This window comes from Aptenodytes patagonicus, chromosome 5 (assembly GCF_965638725.1).
Source record: "Aptenodytes patagonicus chromosome 5, bAptPat1.pri.cur, whole genome shotgun sequence".
NCBI classification, from domain to species: Eukaryota; Metazoa; Chordata; class Aves; order Sphenisciformes; family Spheniscidae; genus Aptenodytes; species Aptenodytes patagonicus.
In genome coordinates this window covers 10,459,119-10,481,051 of record NC_134953.1, presented here as the reverse complement: position 1 = coordinate 10,481,051, position 21,933 = coordinate 10,459,119, and the positions used below count along the sequence as shown (strand labels likewise).

Here is a 21,933-nt window from a genome sequence, read left to right as displayed (position 1 = left end):
AGCCTTGTAATTGGCTTTTTCTATCCTTGCTCATCTTCTACGTATCAACTGCCAACAAAGAAAAGAATTTTAGAATATGGGCTTTCAGCCCATTTTCAAGGGGGGGAGTTGGTGGTTTTTTGTTTGTTTTCTGGAACCATGTGAGCTAGCAACAATTTTGCACCTAACCAAAAGTCAGGATTCTTCAGTATTGCCATGTCCTGAGGCTCTGGGAGTTACTTTTCACATTTGATGTCCCTGCCTATTTTCAAAAAGGGCTTAAACAAGAATAAAGTGTGTGCCGAAACACCATAGGATATATTGGTATCAGTTCTCTATAGCTACTCCTACCGATTTTACCATTTCTGGTAACACTCCCACCATAAGAACATACAACAACAGAACACAGCAAATATGTCAGATCCTGCTGGTACCTTAGCTACACTGAAAGAAATAGGTAAGTCTCAAAGATAGGAAATTGTTACTCAGACGACAGACAGACAGCACTTCCTTTCCCAGAACAATCTGTCTCCTGCCCTGACAACCCGTTCCTGCTATATTTACCCAACCAAATTTTGCCAGTGATATATTTCCAGATGCACTTGAGCCACATGCCCCTGTCAGTCAGCCCAAGCACAGAGGAATCTGAGCAGAGAACAGCTCCTAGAAATCACTACATGTTAATCCATGCTTCCTCTCTTGCTTGCTTTTAGAGTTAAAGGAGACAAAATGTGTAAAGCATTATTCTCGGTTTATTTTGGAAGCAGTTGTGGGGACAAGAGGTACTTCATTTGATATAGCTATTTACTTCAACTGCTTTCCTTATGGCTGACAGAGACACCTGAACAGTAAAAAAAAAAAAATCTGAAACATGCAGTTAAAAATAACTGGCTGTTTCAACCAATTAATACTGGGTGTCTAGAAAGAAATTGTAAGGCTGTCTGAAAAAAGGCTAGATGCTAAACAAGGAGCTTATAGCTCTCGTCTGCCATGGGAGAGCCAATTCCTCATCCAGAAAAAAAAAAATTGTGCCATCTTTGCTGGAGAAAAGCAACAAATACCAAGCAAGGAAAATCAGTTCTAGATTTCAGATAGTTCAATTTAAGAATGCTGACCAGCTAAAATGAGTTGAGTTGTGGAGCAATAAGAATAGGATCTAATGAAAAGTTAACTTTATTTCTTCTGAGCTAAGTCACTTTACTATTTTAACAGTTATATTCTTCCTATATTCTACCATACAATTTTGATCTCATGCTATCTCTTCCAACCCTAACTGCACAGCTAGGTTCTTTTATTTTTGTAATTTTATGAAATCCTTAACACCTGACTTCTGATAATTATCTTGAGTCTTGCTGAATTTCTAAGTTCCCTGAGATCCTTTGAGCAAAGGACTAAATAAACTCTCTTCCCCACTGCCATATTTTTAAAAGGTGCTCTTCACAGCTCCTACCTCAATATGGCTTCGATTCCAAAGTGCATTTTTTGAGACTACAGCAATGGGAAGGAAAAAAAAAACCAAAAACCAAAACACAACCCCACAAAACACAAAAAAACCCAAACAAAAAACCCAAAACACCAAAGTCACCTCTCAGGATCTTATTAGCAAGAAGACTTTGTCATCACGTTGGTGGCCAGTCAGTGGAACCAAGGTATTTCTCAGCTCTAGATACTATGAGTCTTCCAGAGAAGGAGATGGGAGCTAAACCAGTGATGCAAGAGGAAGAGGTGAACAGAGGAGCTGAAAGGGTTTAAAATTGTAAATATCCTTCCTTTGGCTCCCTCCTCCCCTTTTCTGGAAAGCGCAGACAGGCAGTTTCAACCTTTCCACCGTTTATTTAACTGGCTTAACAGAGGGTCCTAACAGGTCACAAATAAGCTTTTTAAATAAAAAGCACAAGTTGAAATCAACTGTGGATATATCAAAACTCATGGCCAGACCAATTTTATTACTCGAGGTGGAATGAAAAACCACTGCAGCCTTCTTTTAATAGCAGATTCACGTAACAAGACCTCTTCAGCTAGCTGAATGAAGGTTGAGGTTCCTCAGAACGAAAGCACTTTTGACCAACCCATTCTTCTAAAACAAACAAATGAAAAGACACCTAGGTTTGTATCCAAAACTAGTATTGCTTAAGGACAAGTACATCCTCTAGAACAGTCTATTTTCGCTACAGCATTAAAACTTTAAGATTTTAAAATGTTTTTGCTGGAGAGATTATTCCTGCTTCTTTAAACCCTGTACATTTGCACATTTTCTGATACCCTTTCCTTTTCAAATCTGTAACGCTGGAACACTTCAAGCATCCAACTGGCACATCATACGAGAGGAGTGGAGACCAGCATGACAAGAAAGAAAAGGAGCATCTTATGGGTGGCATTGAAAGATGTTAAAAAAAAAAAAAAAAAATACTGGCCGGTGCTGAGTAGGATCAAGTGAAATGCAGGCAAAATATGAACTGCATTACATGTTAGAGTTTATTAGCAGCCTCATACAGCTGCTCAAATTCAGGCATCTAATACGGGGATGTGAACAGCTGGTACCATCACCTGCTGTTCCTGCAGAGTGAAAGGGAGTGTGTGACCTTCCGCTGCAGCACATGGGTCTTGTGCATGTGAAAAAGTACCGGTATGGGTTGCGAAACTCAATAGCATTAAGAACTGCCATCCAAAAAGAAACTGCAATTTAAAGGCAGCTGAATGAGAATTAACTTCACTTTCAGATTTTTAAATGGATTGTTAGTAAAAGCGGAAGGGAGAAAACTGTTTGCAAAATTTAAGTCGATGTTGCCTCTGACACAAAGCTTTAATAGTCTATTAACTATTAAATTAATCATTCCAGGATGCCTATGATGGTCTTCCCCCCCATTATTTAACAACATATTTCTTCAGCAATTTCTTTTTCTCTGAAGAAAACATTTTATTTTTTTCAATTATTGAACTACCATTCAGCTACTGTTAGAGTTGCTCTATTGCTTTCTACAATGTCTGAATCTTTTCATTTCTTCCTTTCCTATGTTTCCAAAACTCTTGGCAAAGCCTTTTCCCCAAGAAAACATTACTTTTTTATTTACCAAACATGGATATTTCTTCCCTTATGTTCTTAGTGAAGCAGAAGCCTTCATGATGAAAGCGTTCAGACTCCTGTATCACGCAAAGCAGCCATACGCTTTCAGAAAAGTTTGTTGTTGAGAACTTATCTCTTTGCCAAACCAAAATCTAGTTTTCCTACAATATCACAGTACTCCTGTTTCAACTGAAAAAGTCTCTTCTCGTTGACCGTATTTTAACAGACTGGTAAATATCTGAGCAAACATATTTCCTACACCTTTGTGTTCATCATCAACAATGTCACCAAAGCAAATATTCCCAGGACTGTTTTCTCCCCACTCCCTGTACCAGCCTGATCACTTCACATCTGAAGTGCTAACTTCATACTGAGGCAGAATGTATTTGAGAGGGAAAGCACAAACGTAAAATTTGATAGTGCTTGTCAGATCTTAAGTCTGACAATATATTTGCACTTCAGACACTGAAAAACCAAATGTTTTAACTAAGAGCTGAGTATGCAAAGAAAAACATAGTATTTCTGAACGACAAATGTGAAAACCTCAGACTGAAGTGAAAACCAGCTAATGATGTCTCCTCCCATGCTGCCATGACAGCCACCTTAGTTATTACAGAACTATTACAGGCCACTATAAACTGTCTAATCCCGCTTTGAAGAACATCCAAGTTCCTCAGTGCAGTTACTAAAGATGCTTACATAAACAACCATATTTTACCACTGCTACTCGTTTTATTTCTAGAATAAAGCCCCTCCCCTAGGCTATACCCAGATCTAATAGACCGTTCTCCTTCAATACGCCATGATCAAGATAACAACCACATCTTAATTTATTTCAACAATACCTCATATTTACAATTTGCCACCTAAATTATTTAAGCAGTTAATCAAGAGGTAAATGGAATCTAATTCAACAGCCACTTGGCAGACTTCATCACTGTATCAAGAAAAATGACAATTTCCTGAGAAGTAACGGGGCACAAAGACACATTTTAATAAAAAAACTTCCTCCCAGAATTAAGTTAAACACGATCAAAAGTGAACAGCATTGTTTTAAAGTCTCTTCTCTCATTTAAGTAGCATACACGTCAAGAATTATTTACAGTCATGCAAGCATTCGGACTCCTGCACCAAGCAAAGGCAGCATACACTTTCTGAAAGACTGCTCTCTTTATAACTTACTGTTTCAATATGGCAAGGAGTAAGTTTCAGCTTACTGCTACAAGGACAGAACTGGAAATTAGAATTCTGAAGTGCTTAGAGGATCAAACAATCGAAGTACCACCATCACTGAAGAATTTAACATATTCAGCTAACGAGCATTAATCAAGTGCACGCCTTCGAGTATTACAATTGTGTAATTGTGATTACAGCACAAAATACATTAGCATAAGCTGTCATGAAAACAGTTTATCAAGCTGTTAATTTTAACAGGATAGCTAAAGCCAATGTCACCCCACATTTTAGTTCTATTGCATATATGTGCAAGCTCTCACCTAACATGTTTTACTTTTACATTTCTACCCATCTCGCATTGTCTTTTTTTTGGTCACAATGTCTCACCCTGTTCCTCAACTGTCACGCAACTATCACCTCCTCTTTCTTTCACAACATGCTTGAATACAAAAGTAGTTTGAACTGACAAGTTTTAATTTCACAATTGCACCAATGAAAAGAGCAGAGACACATTCATTTCATGAAGTTTAAGTGATGAGGAGTCTATGTCTATCTGTGCCCCTAAACTAAACAAGAAATGTCCACATATAATTAGGAGTTCATAGCAAGAGCAGGTTGCTTTAACACTTCCAATGGCATTTCCAAGTCACATGGCTACAGTACATCATACAATACTAATGTAGATCTACCAATTTTCTACAATAACTATGACTAGTCGATAAATGTTCCTTCTCGAGATGGGTTTTATTTCCTACAATTTCCTACATGTACTGATTCACTGTCCCTAGAAGATTTATATATATTTAACTCACTCACGATTTAGCCTTCCTCACTCTATTAACAAATTCACAGATTTCCATTCACTCCCAAAGTTTTTCCCCAGAAAGAATCTGTTGATACCACCAACACTGGAATGAATGCACTACAAATTCATCCATGACATGACATTTCCATCCCTTGCACCTCAGAATCCATCATATCACAAGACCTCAGACTCTATCTTTAAGCCACTGTATTATAGGCAATATATACCAAACTTTCTTTTCTTTGTAGCTTTTAGAAGTGCTGTAAAGCAAGTTAAAATCATGTCATCTAAAAAATGATAGTTTTCATAGGACTGCATACAGCTGTAAGTTTTATAGCTCTGTCCTGGACAAATTTGCTGTGTTGTATCATTTTCTAAAGGCAAATTACGAAAGCAAGATCTTGACTATCCATCTGAAATTTTTTTTAAGAATGTACAATGAGGAGGTCCGTAACATGTTGGAATTTTTTTTTCCTGATTGAAGAAAACAAACAAACAAAAAACCTTCCGCAACAATCTATTCCACAACACTCAGATAGCAGACAAGCCAGGTACAGTTACCTTAAAAAGAAAAAGCTCTTGCAAGTTTACCTCAAATGGGCAAGCCACCAACTGCACATCCCTCACTATTAACATTCCCTAACCAATCAACTCACTATTTCAATAACAATGTTCTCCGTTACTCTGCTACTTTTATACTTATCTTTAAAACCCTCCCGTTCTATCTCTCTTCTTGCTGGCTTTTTTCTTCCACACTAATTATTGAGAGAAGCAGCACTTTGTCACATACCCCTGCACTATTCCTGAGAAAAGGACATTTTGCCCAATTGAATCTTCTTTCAAATCTCTCCTCCAAACTCACATCTTGCTACAAACCATATTAGGGATCAGCCAACGACGGCGTGTTTAAAGGACATATGGAAGTAGTCATTAAGAAAAACCCTCAAGTGTTTAACAACTTTGTATACTTAATGACTTCTCTCTCCTACCCTCTTAAGCTACAAACTCTTTGAGGTGAGGAATGCTTCAGAATGCTTGTTGTGTATGTACGACCAATGCTTCTCGGCAGTCCTATTACATATTATGCAACTATATAAATATGCACCTGCACTTTCTGACACAAGTTAATTGCTTCTTTGAAGTAAATCACCTTTGAGACATTGTTTTTGACAGGTTAGATAGCAGCAGTTTAGCGAGCAGAGAAGACAGTTAAAAGAAGGAAAGGTGACGGAACAGAAGAGCTATATATTTAATAAACTTCTACTGGAATTCAGCAATTTCACGTACACTCCTACTTCCAGAGGGTTTTTACTGTAATGCAAATAGCCTTAACGTCTCTTAATTGTCCACAATTTCCTTTAACTAGTCTTGACCAAAACAAAGACATCATCATCAAAAAAAACTGGAATAAAACCTCCACAGATGACTTAAGAGGAACCTTAACTTCAACGGAGCATCTGGTATTGCCTTTCTACCAAATCAAACTGCAATTTATTGCCCTCTAATGTATGTACATTAGGCCATTTCCTTTATGGCTCCACTTCACACAGAAGCAGTAACTGAAGGAAATAATGGAGTGCCCAACAAGTGGGAAAGTACTTGCTCAACAAGCGTGGAACAAGAGAGAGTCAGTTGCGCACCGTGCACATGTGGCAGCTCTTCAGAGCCCAGCCCTGCAGTGGTAACAGAAGGCTGGTGTTACAGAACAAGCCCACTGTGGGAACTCTGCCAAGCAACAGCCAGGAGCGCTTGTCCATCTAAATCCTTGGGTCCTTAAGGATTAGGGGTCAGGAAACAATTCCTCCCAACAGCACCACCTCCTGCCTGTACCTGCCAGTCATTAGCCATGCACAGATGGAAGACTGTTAAGCTCCAAGCTCTAGTCTTAAATTGCACCCAAAGAACTGTATTAAAAGGATGCTGAGGTGGTATCTCAAGGGTGGTGATGCTGCACTGCAGAAGAGAGTTCAGATGTCCTGACTTTAAGAGAAATGCAGAAAAACCTTGTGTGAAGACCATCTTACTGGGTTGGTTGGTTTTTTTGCTCTAGATATTCCCAGAGTCGCTCCACTTCTTTTGAATTTGTTCAGTAAGTTTCTTACTACTCAGAAACACAAAATAGAAGATGAACACAAGAGCTAAAAAGTTATCAAATTAAGGATGCTACGCAACTGCAGTTTAGCCCTTTCTGCCTGTTCACTCCTAGTTATACAATCTCTCAATTACAAGTTTCCCTTTCTCAGGAGTCCCGATTTCATACAGTAACCTATGTTGAAGGGCTCAGTGAACAACTCAGTAGAATCAATTAGAGTTCAGAGTGACCTCATCCATAGCTGACTCCTCACACACTCTGCATAAATGCTGTCCCGCACACAACACACAAGCCTTGGAAAAGGTTATGGTGCTTGTCTTGGTGCACCTATAAGCTTCACAAATACTAACAGTTATTCTTCATCAAGCACATTCCTCCTCTTTCTTCCTTTATACAGAAAATAAACTAAATCTTAAGTGAAGTTATGACAATTTTGGTGTTAGTTTTGGGCTTGAGAAGTTCACATCCCAGGTGTCCCAGTGCAGCTACCATTCTTAGGGCACATTAGCGTCACTCCAGAAAAATCGCTTAGAAAGGAAAGCACAAAATTAGCAACCACATGGGTAAAGTCTGGTTTATTATTTCTCCAGTAAGAAAATCTGTGCCAAAAATATCAGTAGAAACCTATTATCTGAGGGAAATTCAAAGACCTCAGCTGTAAGACAGTCATTTGATGCTACAACGAGATTAAAAAGAAGATTACCCTCTCTCTAAGAGAGTATCTGGAACTACCTGCAGCTTCAAAGCAAAAACACTGCATTGGTTTACATTCTCTGTAAACTTGGAAGGATGCCTGCATTCATGAAGACTAGGACCTTGCTTTTAAAATGACAACTTTTACTGCATTACCTGAACACAATTTGCAAAAATCAAGTCTGGATTCAGCCTGCAAGCAAAGCATCAAATTAAGGTTGTCACCTTAATCTTCATATTTCTTATAGTAAGAAGGTGACAGAAAATATTAAGAGAAGTTAATTACCACTTCTGTACACTGTGTCAGGTCATTCGATACGGACTAAAATTGTATTGCCATCCACTAATTAGAGTAAGGCTAAGTTAAAGTTATGGAAACCTTACTCTACCAATTTCCTAACCTTTCTTACACCCTTTCCATTCTTCTTAAAAATTTTATAGAGAATGCAACAAAAGCTAAATGTTAGCCTGAGTCGCTTGGTCTTCCAAAATACCAAGTTAACATGTATGGATACTCGTTATTTAAAAAAAAAAAAAAAAAAAATTTTTTTTTAAAGTTATCACAGGAACAGACATAATCTAGGAGACCAGCAAGTCTTCTAGATCTTTTATATGAAGCTGATATGCAACAAAAAAAAGCTTAGGTGATTTTTTTGTAATGTCTGCTCTGGATAACACTGCAATCCTTCAATGCAAACAAAAGGAGAAGTATCACAGCTTACAGTTCATCAGTATTTGTTATTTGCGAATAAGTCCTGGCACTTCCTGCAGAAACTCAAGATATAAATAATAAATAAAATACGGCATCGCTCTTATCTGCAAAGTGTAAAGTAACAAGCATTGCAGCACTATACATATCACACATCCACATAATCTAATTCCTACACTTCTTTAAAAACAAAACATTATTTTTTCTGATTTCTTAACTTGAATAGACCACAATGAATATCTCCGATTCTATTCGACAGCACTGCAATAACATTGAGAACAGGCCGCACATTTATATTTACTACCGATTTACCACCACTTAAAACTAGATCTTTCAGAAAAAGTTCAGACATTAATCCCAAATCAGGATAAAATTCCCATACTGTTTTATATGTATGTCAGATTGTCCCTAAAAATTGAGTTTCCAGAGCTGAGACATGAGAAAATGAGCGTGCAATCAAATCTACATACCAGAAAACTCATGGCTACAGTAACAAGTATATTAAGTCAGTATACTGGGCAAAGGTTCTCTTACGGTTACAGTCATTTGACCTTTAGCCAGCTCTTAATGCCCCAGCCAACGCGCTAAAGATGGAGATTTGCAGCAGCTTCTTGTCTGAAGTAAGCCATGAAAAGATTCTTCTGAACCCACTGTACAAGCATTCATTTAAAATGTCATGAATGTGCATGAAATCAGAGTGCTTCTAACAGCTTACTTCGTAGCTTCTGTTTAAATGCACTAACTCTGAACCACCAGAGGATAAAAGGACTCAAACCTTTCAGTCTGGCACTCATGGACCTAAAATATACACAAGCACCTCTTCACAGGTGTGTTTACCTAGTTTAAACCTTATTTAAATAGACTCTTGATGCACACACTTTCCACAAACATCTGCTTCTCCCACTGCAGTGCTGACTTGTACAAGGCAGTTGTATTCAGTCATTTTCTGTCCTAAAGCCATCCTACACACCAGTAAGCAGTACTTCAGTCATGAAAATCCTGGTTACTGACGCATCCCCCCAGTCAGAGCAAAGCACAAATCCTGCAGTGAAGAAAACGACTACAGAAGTACCTGCTCTTACCTCTACATCGTACTGGAATGGTCTGGACTTCAACAGCTACAGCAAGATTTAAGGAAACCCAATCCTCGTCAGATCACGGAAAAGCAGGCTTATAATTAATTCACATTTCCAGCCATTTGTGGTTATAAAACCTCTCCCTAGTGAGCTCAAGAGCATCCTAAGTTGGAAACACTCATGAAAGAGAAGATGCCCAGTTATCACTGGATGTCAAAAAGAAGCTTCCTTTTGTTGACCTAAATCCATAACAAAACTGACAAAATGAACAAAAATTTCAACATCCAGGCACATTTTCTAGATACTCAGCTTACTTTAAAAAGCAGTCAAATGGAAGCTGTGGTGACAGTGACCCTAGATCCAAACTTGTATCAATACTAAAGGCTTCTATCAGTTTTAAAATAACCTTTGAAGATGTAGTCGTATTTCAATTTTGCATGCATGGACCAAGCTTGATAGTCACTGCTTCCATATGGTCGTAACTCAGGACACTGATTTTTGCTTTTTCTAAGCATTGGAAATATAAGACACTGCATCAAACTTAGGCTTACGGTGCTTATCTTAGTACAACAAGTATTCACCTATTAAATTTATCTTGGAGTAACTTATGCATCACCCAAGACAACAGAACCTCTATTTTTCCTTTCTGATTTTCAAACAACTACTATCAATAATAATTAGAATATATGCAGCCCAGAAAAGTGTAAAAGTAGCATACAATAAACCAAATTATAGTGGATCAGAGCAGACATGCTGTTCATTTTCAAATTATTAAACTGTGTTTACAAATCTACATAAAATTGCCACAGAAATTAAGTTTCTCTGTCAGAATTTTAAAAAGCAACATCATTCCACATAATTCAGGTCCAAGGCCCTTAGCTAGGTATGCTGAATGGCAGAAGTGAAGTTACTCTTACCATAATCATGGGATTGTGCTGAGCAACAGCATCTTCTCTAGATGCTTCCTTCGAGAGCCCATTTAGACATTACAATGGGATGGGATACCACTACTTAGTTGCAGGCAAGCTTTTACTATTTTGGTAATCAAATAAAACACATTATGCAATTTAGCTACTCTTGAGGAGCAATACTTTGAAATGGGAATCTTTAGCTGCTGGAGGCATACGGTGCATCTTTATACCCTTGACCAGGGTATTTCAGCATCACAGTCATGACAGAGTTAATACCCACTAGCTCAGAGGAGAACAAAAGGTACTCCACTGCAACATGCCTAACATTTACATTGCCTCTCTTTGCTCATTAAACAGGTTTTGGTTAAATAATGAACAAACTGTATTACAGACTCCGATGAGAATTCCAAAATTATAAATCAACTGGTAAAGCCCAGAGGAGAATGAAGGGAGTGGGAGGGAAGGAAGGATAATATTGACTAATATAAAGGGCGCAGCTTGACAGTGGATATTCCTGCCACACCTGATCAAACATGCTCCATGGGGGAGGGGAAGGGAGGGCGAGAGTAAGAGGGGAAATGGGACAAGGCAGCCTGAAATTTGCATCCGGAACAGATTAAAATGGGTTCTTGGGGGATTGAGAAAATACATAATATATATTACTATAAATGCAAAATTGTACTAAAAGCTAACTCAAATGTCAAAGATTACAGCTTGAATAAATTTAAATATAAAAGCAATGTGTTTCCATGAGCTAATGAAAGAGACATGAACGGAAGGTCCAGGCAAAAAAACCCCCAAACCCAAAAAAAAAAAACCAACCCAAAACCCAAACCAACACACCCACAAAAAAACCTAAGCTTGGACTTTTCACTGCCTGGAAGACGAAGCAGGAGGCTCTGTATCGTTCAAGTATTGCTTGGGAACCAGTCCATGTCTAAAACTGAAAAAAAAGGAGCATAGCAACGATGCCCTATCTCAAGACACTAGATGGTAAACAGCAGTCACTGAAGCTGAAATGACCTGTTTAAAAGAACCCCATGTAGTCAAACCAACATGCTATCATCACCATATATAAGCAATTATTATCTCAGCATGAACCACACTTACATGATGACTAATACTCACAGGGAGTCTCTGAATCTCTCAGTACATTAAACTTTACTTTCTCTAACAAAAGCAGATAGTGGGCTTGCATTTTTTCCCCCCAACAAGTCAACAGCACATTGTATCTAGCTACTCCAGATAAATGGCCAGTCCCTGACATTTACTCATACTGCATTTATTTGAGCATCCTGACATTCCCTGCTTTTGTTGATCAGAAGAGATATTTGCAATAATGGCAAAGAACTTCAGGAGTCTTAAAGAAAATTTTATCTCATAGAAGGGAGAGAAGGAAAATTTCCTCCCAAAACACTTTTGGTGACTGTATGCATATCCTACAGAAGATGAGTGAGCTTACAAAAAAACCACAAATCCAGACTGTCACGTAGTCTGGGTACAAGCATAACATCCAGAACAAAGATACTATCCAGAAATGCAAGTTGTGCAGGAGTTCCCTAAGATGTCATGACCTGACAGAAGAGTCCTGCTCACAACCAAGGGAAGTTCACCTGGCAAAGAAAAGTAAAGCATTACACTTACAGGCAGCCACAAAAGAGAAAGGAATAAGGGCTTAGAACTGGCACATGTCCTCAGCACCTCTCGTCAGCACCGGGAAGCGGCACTACTGTACTTCTAGGGAACATACTTTTTATGGGATTCCAGGCTCAGCGCTGACACAATGAATGGGCACACTTTGCAACTAGAAATGCAAAAAGTCCATCTCAAACTTAGGTTGAGTGCAGTTCTGAACACTCACTGTAATGAAGGGACCAGAAATAAAGCCTACTTTCAAATATTACAATCAGTAAGACAAATCTTGGGAAGAACCAGCAGAATGCCACATGCAGCTCAGGATTAGCCTCACTTCCAGACTCTCAACATATGCTTAGGTTACACTTAAACAATCACTCCTGAAACTACAAAAAGAGAAAATGTGGGGGGAAAGGGGAGAAAGATGGGTTGGGAGAAAAAAAACTGGGCAGAACACATATCACAGCTTTGTGTTCTACTTCTGTAATCAATATAGATTTCCAATTCCTTTCAGTGTAACTCGTCACAAAGTAAGCCTTTCGCGTCAAAATTCAAGAAACCCAAATGGAAAGTGAAGCCTGTGCTTCACTTATTACTGATAACAGATGATGAAAACCAACAAACCAAAGAATGTCAGGAGAAAACAGATAATGGGAGGCTACTTTCTAAGCAGATTCTTCCCATCATTCACAGACCGGAAAGCATAAACAAAGCACAGAAAGACTATGCATAATAATACACGATTTCATATATTACTACAAGCTTCAGTATATTGAAGAAACACACACATTTATATATAAAAAAAATGGGGGGGGGGAGACAGACAGACAGACCAACCGACCTCTCTCTCCAGATAGTGGCAGCAGTGGTATTTGTGTACTAGTTTACGTTGGTATTATTTGTAAGTATATACATATTTGCTCTTTTCTTGTTATGACCTCTGGACAGTAAATAAGACAAACAAGTACACCTGTACATTTATTTACATATATCCTAGCAGATACACATACCTGCTGATTTCTGTATAAGCTTACCTGTTATATTATTCAGCACTTCTTTTAAGAGGCTAAAGCTATGCAGCAGGGGATCCCTTTCTTCATCCTATAGGTTATATATAGGAAGGAAGTCATTAACGAGGCAAACATATTCCTGAAGAAAAATCTTAATAATGGGTGTGTAAAGACCTCACCTTCGTATTCACAGAAGTACTGTGGGTTGAGTTTATCACTGTCAGCGTGTTTATTCCATCAAAATCAAAAGAAGCATTTTTATTTTCCTGCTAGTGCTCCCCAATGCCATACAGCTCAAATGTCAAAGCATAGGTTCAAGACTGAGCATTCTGGTTTGGTTTTATTGTCCTTCGAAGTATTTCTGATTAGCCTTCCACTGTTCAATAAATTTCAGAGCAGATCTACCTCATACCATATTGAAATGGCTCATCTGGATTTGCTATAATGTTAATCTATGCAGATTGTAACGGGAACAGAAATACAATGACATTTGGTGCCATTAAAATAACTTGAAGAAAGAATCACAGTGCAAAATTTATATGAATAGTTGCATCCTTTAGCCTTAGTCTGTCTTTACAATATTAAAATAAGGACGAGCAGCAGTTTCTCCAAGCTGTGTACATCCGCAGCCACACCTCCTACTGGGTGGCAGTGAGCTCTAATGAAGAAACGCCTGTTAGAAAGAAAAAGGGCCCTGCCCTTTGACAAACTGAAACCACTTGTGCTGGATGACAGCCATCTGCTATTCATGTGACATTCTGAAGTGCACCACAGATACAGTGTGCCACATGCAGACATTTACACTGTGGAAGCCATAAACTGACCAATACATCATTAGACTTGGAAACATTGTATTAATGGCTTTTAGCAAAACAGGTTTGAAAGTATTAACAGGTTGCAGTCAGGAATATAGCTAGCTGTCACAAAACAGAGTTAAAAAAAGATACTATGCCGTATGAAAGATTAAAAGATACCCTATATATAATGACTTCCCCAATTTTTATTTCATGGCTTTCATGATGAAGACCGTCTTCTCTAAGAGGGCACAAAAGATATATAAAAACACTGTGCTAAATAATGTAACACCATATATTCAAAATCCCTGACATACCAGGAGATAAAAGTCTAAATGAGATGATTCCCATGTGGAATACAACGTGGGGTTTTTTGTTTGTTTACAGGGTATATAGGTAGAAGATTTCCAGCTCTGTACCTCTTACAGTCGCAGGCACACAGGAAGCCAAAACTGCTCAGCATGAAACAATGTAGAAAGTTGTTCCAACTTTACTTACGAAAGTACTATAACAAGCGCTAAAAAAAATGGAGGTACTTTTCTAAAACCAGGTGGTTTCTGCCATAGCACTAACAGGTAGCAACCATTCAAGGTAACTTACCAGATGTGTGTGAGTGCTCCATCGGGCATTACGCTTTATGGCTCCCACCACCGCATTGATTTCACCTTGTACAATGTAAATGTTCTTATCCACCATCCTGACAATCCTGAAAATAAAGGTAATTCAAATTAATCTCCAGTCCCTCAGAATCATTCTCTTCCTCAGATGAAACATCAAGTTGGCCCTAGTCAAGCAGGAGGGCCTGAAGAGATGCGTCGTGGTTTAACCCCAGCTGGCAACTAAGCACCACCCAGCCGCTCGCTCACTCCCCCCCTCCCCGGTGGGATGGGGGAGAGAATCGGAAGAGTAAAAGTGAGACAACTTATGGGCTGAGATAAAGACAGTTTAATAGGGAAAGCAAAAGCCGCGTGCGCAAGCAAAGCAAAACAAGGAATTCATTCACTCCTTCCCATCGGCAGGCAGGTGTTCAGCCATCTCCAGGAAAGCAGGGCTCCATCACGCGTAACGGTTACTTGGGAAGACAAACGCCATCACTCTGAATGTCCCCCCCTTCATTCTTCTTCCCCCAGCTTTATAAGCTGAGCATGACGTCCTATGGTGTGGGATATCCCTTGGGTCAGTTGGGGTCAGCTGTCCCGGCTGTGTCCCCTCCCAACTCCTTGTGCCCCCCCAGCCTGCTCACTGGTGGGGGTGGGGCGAGAGGCAGAAAAGGCCTTGACTCTGTGTAAGCACTGCTCATCAACAACTCACAACACCCCTGTGTTATCAACACTGTTTCCAGCACAAATCCAAAACACGGCCCCATACTAGCTACTATGAAGAAAATTAACTCTATCCCAGCCAAAACCAGGACAAGATGCAAGAAACTCTTTCAGATCTTTGTTTTGTGCATGCAAATACAGTTATTTTGTCAAAAGGAAGACGCTTTTCCAGAGTGCGTTTTCAAGACCATGAGAGCAGACAGTTAGTTATAACAGGGCATCTGCGAAGCAAGAGACAACTTTGCCAAGGCACATTCCTCATTTTTTTCCAGTCTATGTAAGTTCACAGAAAGATAAAGCGTTAGGGTACCAGGACAGACATCCATGACAATGCAATAACATACGGATCTCCAGCACTTATGCAAAGTCCCACAGCTCTACACAGAACACAAAGCCAATCTTGTACTCTGTTAAATAAGCATCAGTGGCTTGAATAAGCTGGCCAGAGCAAAACTCTTTGGGACTTTAAACTTTGACAAAATAAAGTAATTTATAACAGATGTTGATTTCACACTTGCTTCATGAAAAAAGCTTTCAAGAAAGCAGGCAAGTAAAAAAGTCATGGGTAAGACCCCACAAAGAAATGAGCAAAACTAGAGACAAAACTGGATGGAACACAGGGAGAAAAGGTGAGAAAGCTAAAGGCAGACATTTACTCTCATGTAGCCTTAGGTCTTACAGGGAAAAACTTAAACTGATGTGCCCAGAGAACGAGGCAGAAGAGGGGAAAAAATTTTACAAGCAAGAAATATTTGTAATGGTCTGAGAAAAAGAAACAAAGAGTGGATTACTATAGGATTGTTCTCTCTATACTAGCTGTAGCCCAGATACAGTCAAGCATAAAGAAATAAGAATGGAGGGGAATGAACAGACATGACTGTTTATAAAGACTAAACAGGACTTATAAAGAGGCCAGAGAGTCAGATGATACCATGTCTGCAAATGAGAAGGATTTAGTGAAATGGTAGCCAAGTAATGAGACTTTCTCAGAAGATATGAAAGGAAAATGAGGACTCCAGCTTGAAATCACAATAGGCCATCCATAGGGAAGCAAAAGACTGAAAGCAGATGAAACATTGATCATAACACTTCAAATCAGACAGGGTCATTTAAAGGACTCAACTGGGGAGGCGGGGCAGGGGGTAATAAAACACAGAGAATATGAGAAGGATTTTTGCCCACGTAGCAAAAGCAAAGCTGGAAGGAAACGGTTTTGGTGTATTACTCCAGACCTCAGAAACACCACTACAGAAATTTCAGAACATACATCCTAGATCTGTCAGGCTTCACATTAATTAACATGTTTGAATTATCAACAACACTTTAAATATACAAATATCCTCTGAGTGAAAGAGACTAATTTGCTTCAGGACTCTGTAAATAACGGAAAGAAAGCAAAATATTACAAGAAGATACCTTATCAAGGGAGAGCATCAGATTTGTTGTTTCGGGTTTTTTACATGTTTGCAATAGGATGAATAACCTTATGGCAAAACTGTTTCTTACTTCATTAGATTAATTATACATAATGGTATTCCTAAGTGTTACACAATAAATCAGGGGCAAAGACAAAAAGTATTTTATAATATAGGAACTGCCATGACAGACCAGATCAATGGTTTATCTCATTCACTACTAGATGATTCAGAAAAATAAACAAATAGTTCTGCCAAGTAGTTTGCTTGTGCCCTGAAGAACAAAGGTTTATGTCCTCCCTCGCAGCTGTATGTAACAGAACCACAGATATTCTTCCTACTCATGTGTCTAATGCTCGAGATGTTCCCATCCTCAATAGTAACTTATTCCATATATTATTTATATGACTGCATTAAAATACTGCATAAAATACCCTTGATAGCATTTTTTTCTGCTTCAGTATGTTGTCTTTGTTTTAGTACAAGGCATTAATGGGAGATTTTCTCCTCCATGTAAAATTCCTCACTTATTTATTTCTTCTTTCAGTAATTCAAATATTTTCCATATTTGTACATAGGCAGTTTCAGGGTTCAAAACTTTGGCCCGCAGAAGTACTTTTGGGGAAATATATCTATATTCATACATTCAAATTTGTCAAAACTCAAGTTTTTCCTGTCTTCACTGTTACAAAACAATATTGAGCATGTAAACTTTGTAGTGCCATTCTATGCATTTAGCGAATCAACATGGAAACAAAGGCTCCCCCAACCTGATTTGGAAAAGCATGTAAAGAAATACCAGATGTATGTATCACATGCCTTGCACATACACAGATACTCAATAGTTCTGCCAATATTTAAAGTGATGCCAAAGCTTAAATGCTATTCTGCATACTACTGAATCTGCTTGTAGGACTCCTATTTCTTCTCCTCTACTTTTAACCTAAAAGAATCAAGACGGAAAAGTTTGTTAAACTCAGTCCCTCCTGAACATAGGAGACTTGCAATGCTCAGCTGTTCCCAAACCTGGTGCTATCTCCAAGCAGCAAAATACAAAGACGATAGACACAAACCTCCAACACACACCTTTTCGTTTTAACCTGCTGGGAAACTGAATGTGATGATCCTTTCAAGCAAGTGTGCAAAAAATCCATGTTGCTTGGCAAGGCTCTCCTGACATATTAAAATCCTGAAAAACTTAAGGGTTTTTTTTTTTGCAATTATATCCTTTCATTGCTAACTATTTGAGAAGACTTGATGAGAACGCACTCCTTTCCTCACTGCAGATTCCATTAAATGTAGCTTTATTCAAAAGTACAAAAATTCACTTTACCCATGCCAAAAAATTTACTGGTCCAATGCAATTGAAATAACCTATCATGCTGGTGACACAAATACACTCTCAGATCTCTGAACATCACACATACAGCCCACTTCACCACAAACACTGGGTAAAGACAGGGGAAAAATCCTGCTCTACATTTAAGCTTGCAGTTAACCAAGCAATAGCACACACACATTCCAAAGTAAACCAGAGCCAACTATCTTCATTCACGCAAAGGACCTTTGCAACTGTGAGCTGGAGAAGGAAACAGAAAATAATTACAGGGTGGGGGGGAAAGCCAGACAGCTATTTTCAGAGGGATGCACCTTATAAGCTGAACCCGCCAAAAGCACCATCCATCCCTGTAAAAGTTTAAAAGTTTATTTCAAGCAATGGAAACAGCTTCTCTAAACTCTGCACTTCCCAAAGCCTACCTCTTTTAAACTATGAGATAATTTCAGTATGCATTTCTTCAACTATATCTTCATCGCAAGCAACAACTGCTCACACTTTAGAGCTCAGTATAGATGTACTATATTGAAAGAAGTTTTAAGATTGTAATTAATGCTCTGAAGCTGCAGAAAGTTACAAGATTTACCAGACCAGCACTGAATGATCAGTTAGATTTACGAGAGCATGATGGTAGTCAAGCAAAACCCCTAAATGTTTGTTCAACATACAAAAAAAATTGCTAACGTGAATTCAGGCTTAATGTTACAAAGGTATGGTCTGAAGAGTGGGATATTGTATAACTTTTGGTTGGACAGGTTAACAGAACTACTAATGCTGAAGACCATGAAAAAAGTTGAAACAACCTCCCTAGCAAAGCCATGGTTCTGACACCTCTTGATGTTTTCAGATCAAGACTGGATGCCTTGCCTGAAAGCAACCTTCAGTCAAACACTAGGTAGTGGACTCAGTACAGAAACAAATGGATTAAGTTCTGTGGTCTTGAGTTATGCAGAAAAAACAGGAAAGGTACCTATTAAATTTCAAATGCTTTTTAGCTCCTTATCTCTTCAGTTAGTCCTTCATAAACTCCTGTTTCTTCCTCATGATAGGTTCATACATCTGCTTAAATCTGCAGACCAGTCCTCAGATTTCACTCCTGCGCAGAATTTTGACAGGCAGCACAGTGAAAATGACAGCGCCAAACCAAGGCAACACAGCTGCCCAGCCCACCACGAGAAACAGGGAAGCTGTTAGCATTCACAGCCTCGCTGCTAACAAGGTTAGGAACACTATGAGTAGAAAAAGGTAGATGCCGGAGCATGTCATAAAGGAACAAAATCTAACATTCATATGCTTCCCAAAGCCTTCAGCAATGTTCTGTGGACAGTAATTATCACTATTCTGAGACTCCTGAAATAGTATCAGATGTGAAATCTTCATATAAAAACACTGACGAGATTTACATCTGCAAATGTTCTCTCACACGTGCACTGAACACTCCACTGCTCAACCTTGGAACACGCTACCCCAAAACATCCCAGTGCATAGGAACCCAATTTTTTCCTGGGTATCACCATAAGAAGTCTCAGGTACACTTTTAGGAAACACTCCTTCCGCTGCAGGGAAATGTCTGCAACTCTTCTGGAAACAAGCAAGAGTTAGCATCAGAAGTGACAAAGTCTGGCAGACTTCCATCAAGTCACTTCTTCCTATCACTAACTTTAGCCTTCAGCCATGGTAACTGACTCAAACCCGGTGAAACTACTCCAATAAATAGCAATATTAAAACCCAACATAATCACTACATATGAAAGGTAGTGTTTCAAAGTAAGCTTCCGTTGACCTAAATTTGCACTGTTTATGATAAAGCATGAATACTCTATATAGCCTCCGACCTAGATTTGGCCACTCGAGTCCTGATACAATACACTGCCACCAAACCAGAACACACAACACCCTTCAGTCCATGAATCACAAACAATTCCTGCCTAACTCAGAGCTAGCTAGGTTACCCAGAAGCCCAGCTGACAAGAAAAAGCTCCTTTTCTTCCTTCTAAACCGCACACTGAAGGTACATGAATCTCTACCAGGAAATTTAACTTGCTTGGGTTTTTCATGCAATAACTACTCTGCACTAAACATCACAGGCAGTAAAAGTTCCAAGAACTCAGGATGTTTCTTCGAAGGCTAGCTCCTGATGCCTGGACAAAAATAATAGAAAAGTATTAATGTATAAATATGGCAAGGAACTGTGCAGTCCAGTGATGGCAAAATTCTGGGCAATTAAGAACACCCTTTAAAAGATAAGCAGCAGTAACATGACAGCGGTGGCACATCAGAAAGGAAGGTGGGACAGGCTTCTCTGCAGGTCTCCACATTTGGTTGCAAGACTGAGATAGCGCCTGGGAATCAAGAAGAGAAGGCAACTCACATTTATCTGCCAGAACTGCAGAGTAAAAATGAAACCTAAGGTAAATACGGAGGGGGATTTTCTTTCTTCCGATTACTTCATACTGTTGAAACTAAGAAACATGGTACCAGCTGAACTCATAACGTACACCCTAAGTCAGCGCTCAGCCTTCCTCCTGCAACAGCTAAGAAGCTGGCTACGTGCTGGGGAAAGTCTCCGTTTCCACCGATTTTTAAGCAAGCCGACTTGGCGCACGGTAAGCGGGTGCCCGTGCCGGTGCAGCGCACCGCCGGCACCTCCCTCCCCGGCCCGGCCCGGCCACCCCGGCCGCTGCGGCGCGGCCACGAGCCCCGCTCCGAGCCCTGACCGTGCTCTTCTCTTACGCCTCCGGCCCGCCGCCGGTCGCTGCCCACAGCCGGGCGGCCCCCCCCCTCCCCGGCCGCCCCCCGCCCTGTGGGGCACCCCGGGCAGGACATCACGCGTGTCACGTCACCGCCCGGGGGCGGAGGGGGCGGCCGCCAACCCCCGCCGCAGCCCCCACCCCCCGCGGGCCGCCGCACCCCCCGCGGCGGCCTGCCCCCGGCCCCCCGCCCGCCCCCGGGGCTGCCTCGGCTCCGTCCACGCCCCCCGCCGGCACCGCGCGGTTCCCCCGCCGCAGCCTCCCTCGCGCCCGCCGCCGCGTCGCGACAGTATCGCGACAGGCACTCGCCGCCCGGCACTGACCCCCGCATCCAAAATGGCGGCGCCTGTTCCCCGCGGCGGCGGCCGCTTCACATATCGGTCAGGCGGGCGGCGCCGCGAGCGGGAGGGCCCGTCCCTCCCTCCCTCCCTCCCGGCGGCGGCGGCGGGAGGCGGCGGCAGTCCCGGCGAGGCCGCCGAGCGCGGGGTCCTGCCGGGCACGGGCAAGCGAAACCGGCTCCGCACCGCTCTCACTGACGTGGAAACAGGCGCACCGCAACCCGCTGCCTGGTTACTGCGCCGACGGACAGCCCGGAGAGCCAACCCGCGCACGGCGCGGCGGGCAGCTCCCTAAGGTGTCCAATGAGATCACGGTCTGAAACCGGAGGAGGCGGACCCTCCAGTGACAAGCGGAAGAGAGCCAATGAGAGGAGAGAGCGTAGAACTAGCAGGACCGCTGGCCAATCGCGAAGGAGTCCTGCGGTTGCGAGGCGCGGCCTCGCCTGAGCGGGCGCGGCAGGGCGGTTGAGCGGAAGCCGGGGGAAGGGGGCTGCCCTCGCAAGGGATTGTGGGCCGGGCCGCCCGCCCGCCCGCCCGCGGCCCCCGGGGCTGGGCAGGCCCTGTGCCCCCGGGCCGCCCCGGGCATGGCCGTTCGGCGTGGGGGGGGGCGTGCGGCTCCCAGCCAGCCCGCCCGCCTGGACACGGGGGCAGGGTGGGTGACGGCGAAAGGGCCCTTCAGGCGCGTGCCTGGGGGTCTTCCTGAGGGAGAATACAGGGCGAGCGAAGGGTTGCGAGGGACGCGGGGCCTGTAAAGCGATGCTTGGGACCAGCCACCTCTTGTTGGCGAGGTGAAGCGGTGGCTGCAGCAGTGCCTCTCCTCCGTGCCTT

General features: G+C 41.3%; 1 protein-coding gene across 7 annotated transcripts in view; it reads right to left on the bottom strand.

Moving 5' to 3' along the window:
* Nucleotides 1-21,175, bottom strand: part of GBF1 (golgi brefeldin A resistant guanine nucleotide exchange factor 1) — a 111,433-nt gene extending 90,258 nt beyond the window's left edge. For 5 of the 7 annotated variants that reach the window (XM_076338609.1, XM_076338610.1, XM_076338607.1 and 2 more), the window contains exons 1-3: nucleotides 21,091-21,175; nucleotides 14,545-14,650; nucleotides 13,175-13,241 (exon numbers count right to left, since the gene is read on the bottom strand). In XM_076338609.1, coding sequence (XP_076194724.1) covers nucleotides 13,175-13,241; nucleotides 14,545-14,650; nucleotides 21,091-21,098 — 181 coding nt within the window. In that variant the 5' untranslated portion in view covers nucleotides 21,099-21,175. Of the gene's footprint in view, nucleotides 1-13,174; nucleotides 13,242-14,544; nucleotides 14,651-18,987; nucleotides 19,006-21,090 lie in introns of those variants that run through there. The other 2 variants (XM_076338611.1, XM_076338613.1) reach the window with 2 other exon arrangements.
* Between the last annotated feature and the right edge of the window lie 758 nt (nucleotides 21,176-21,933).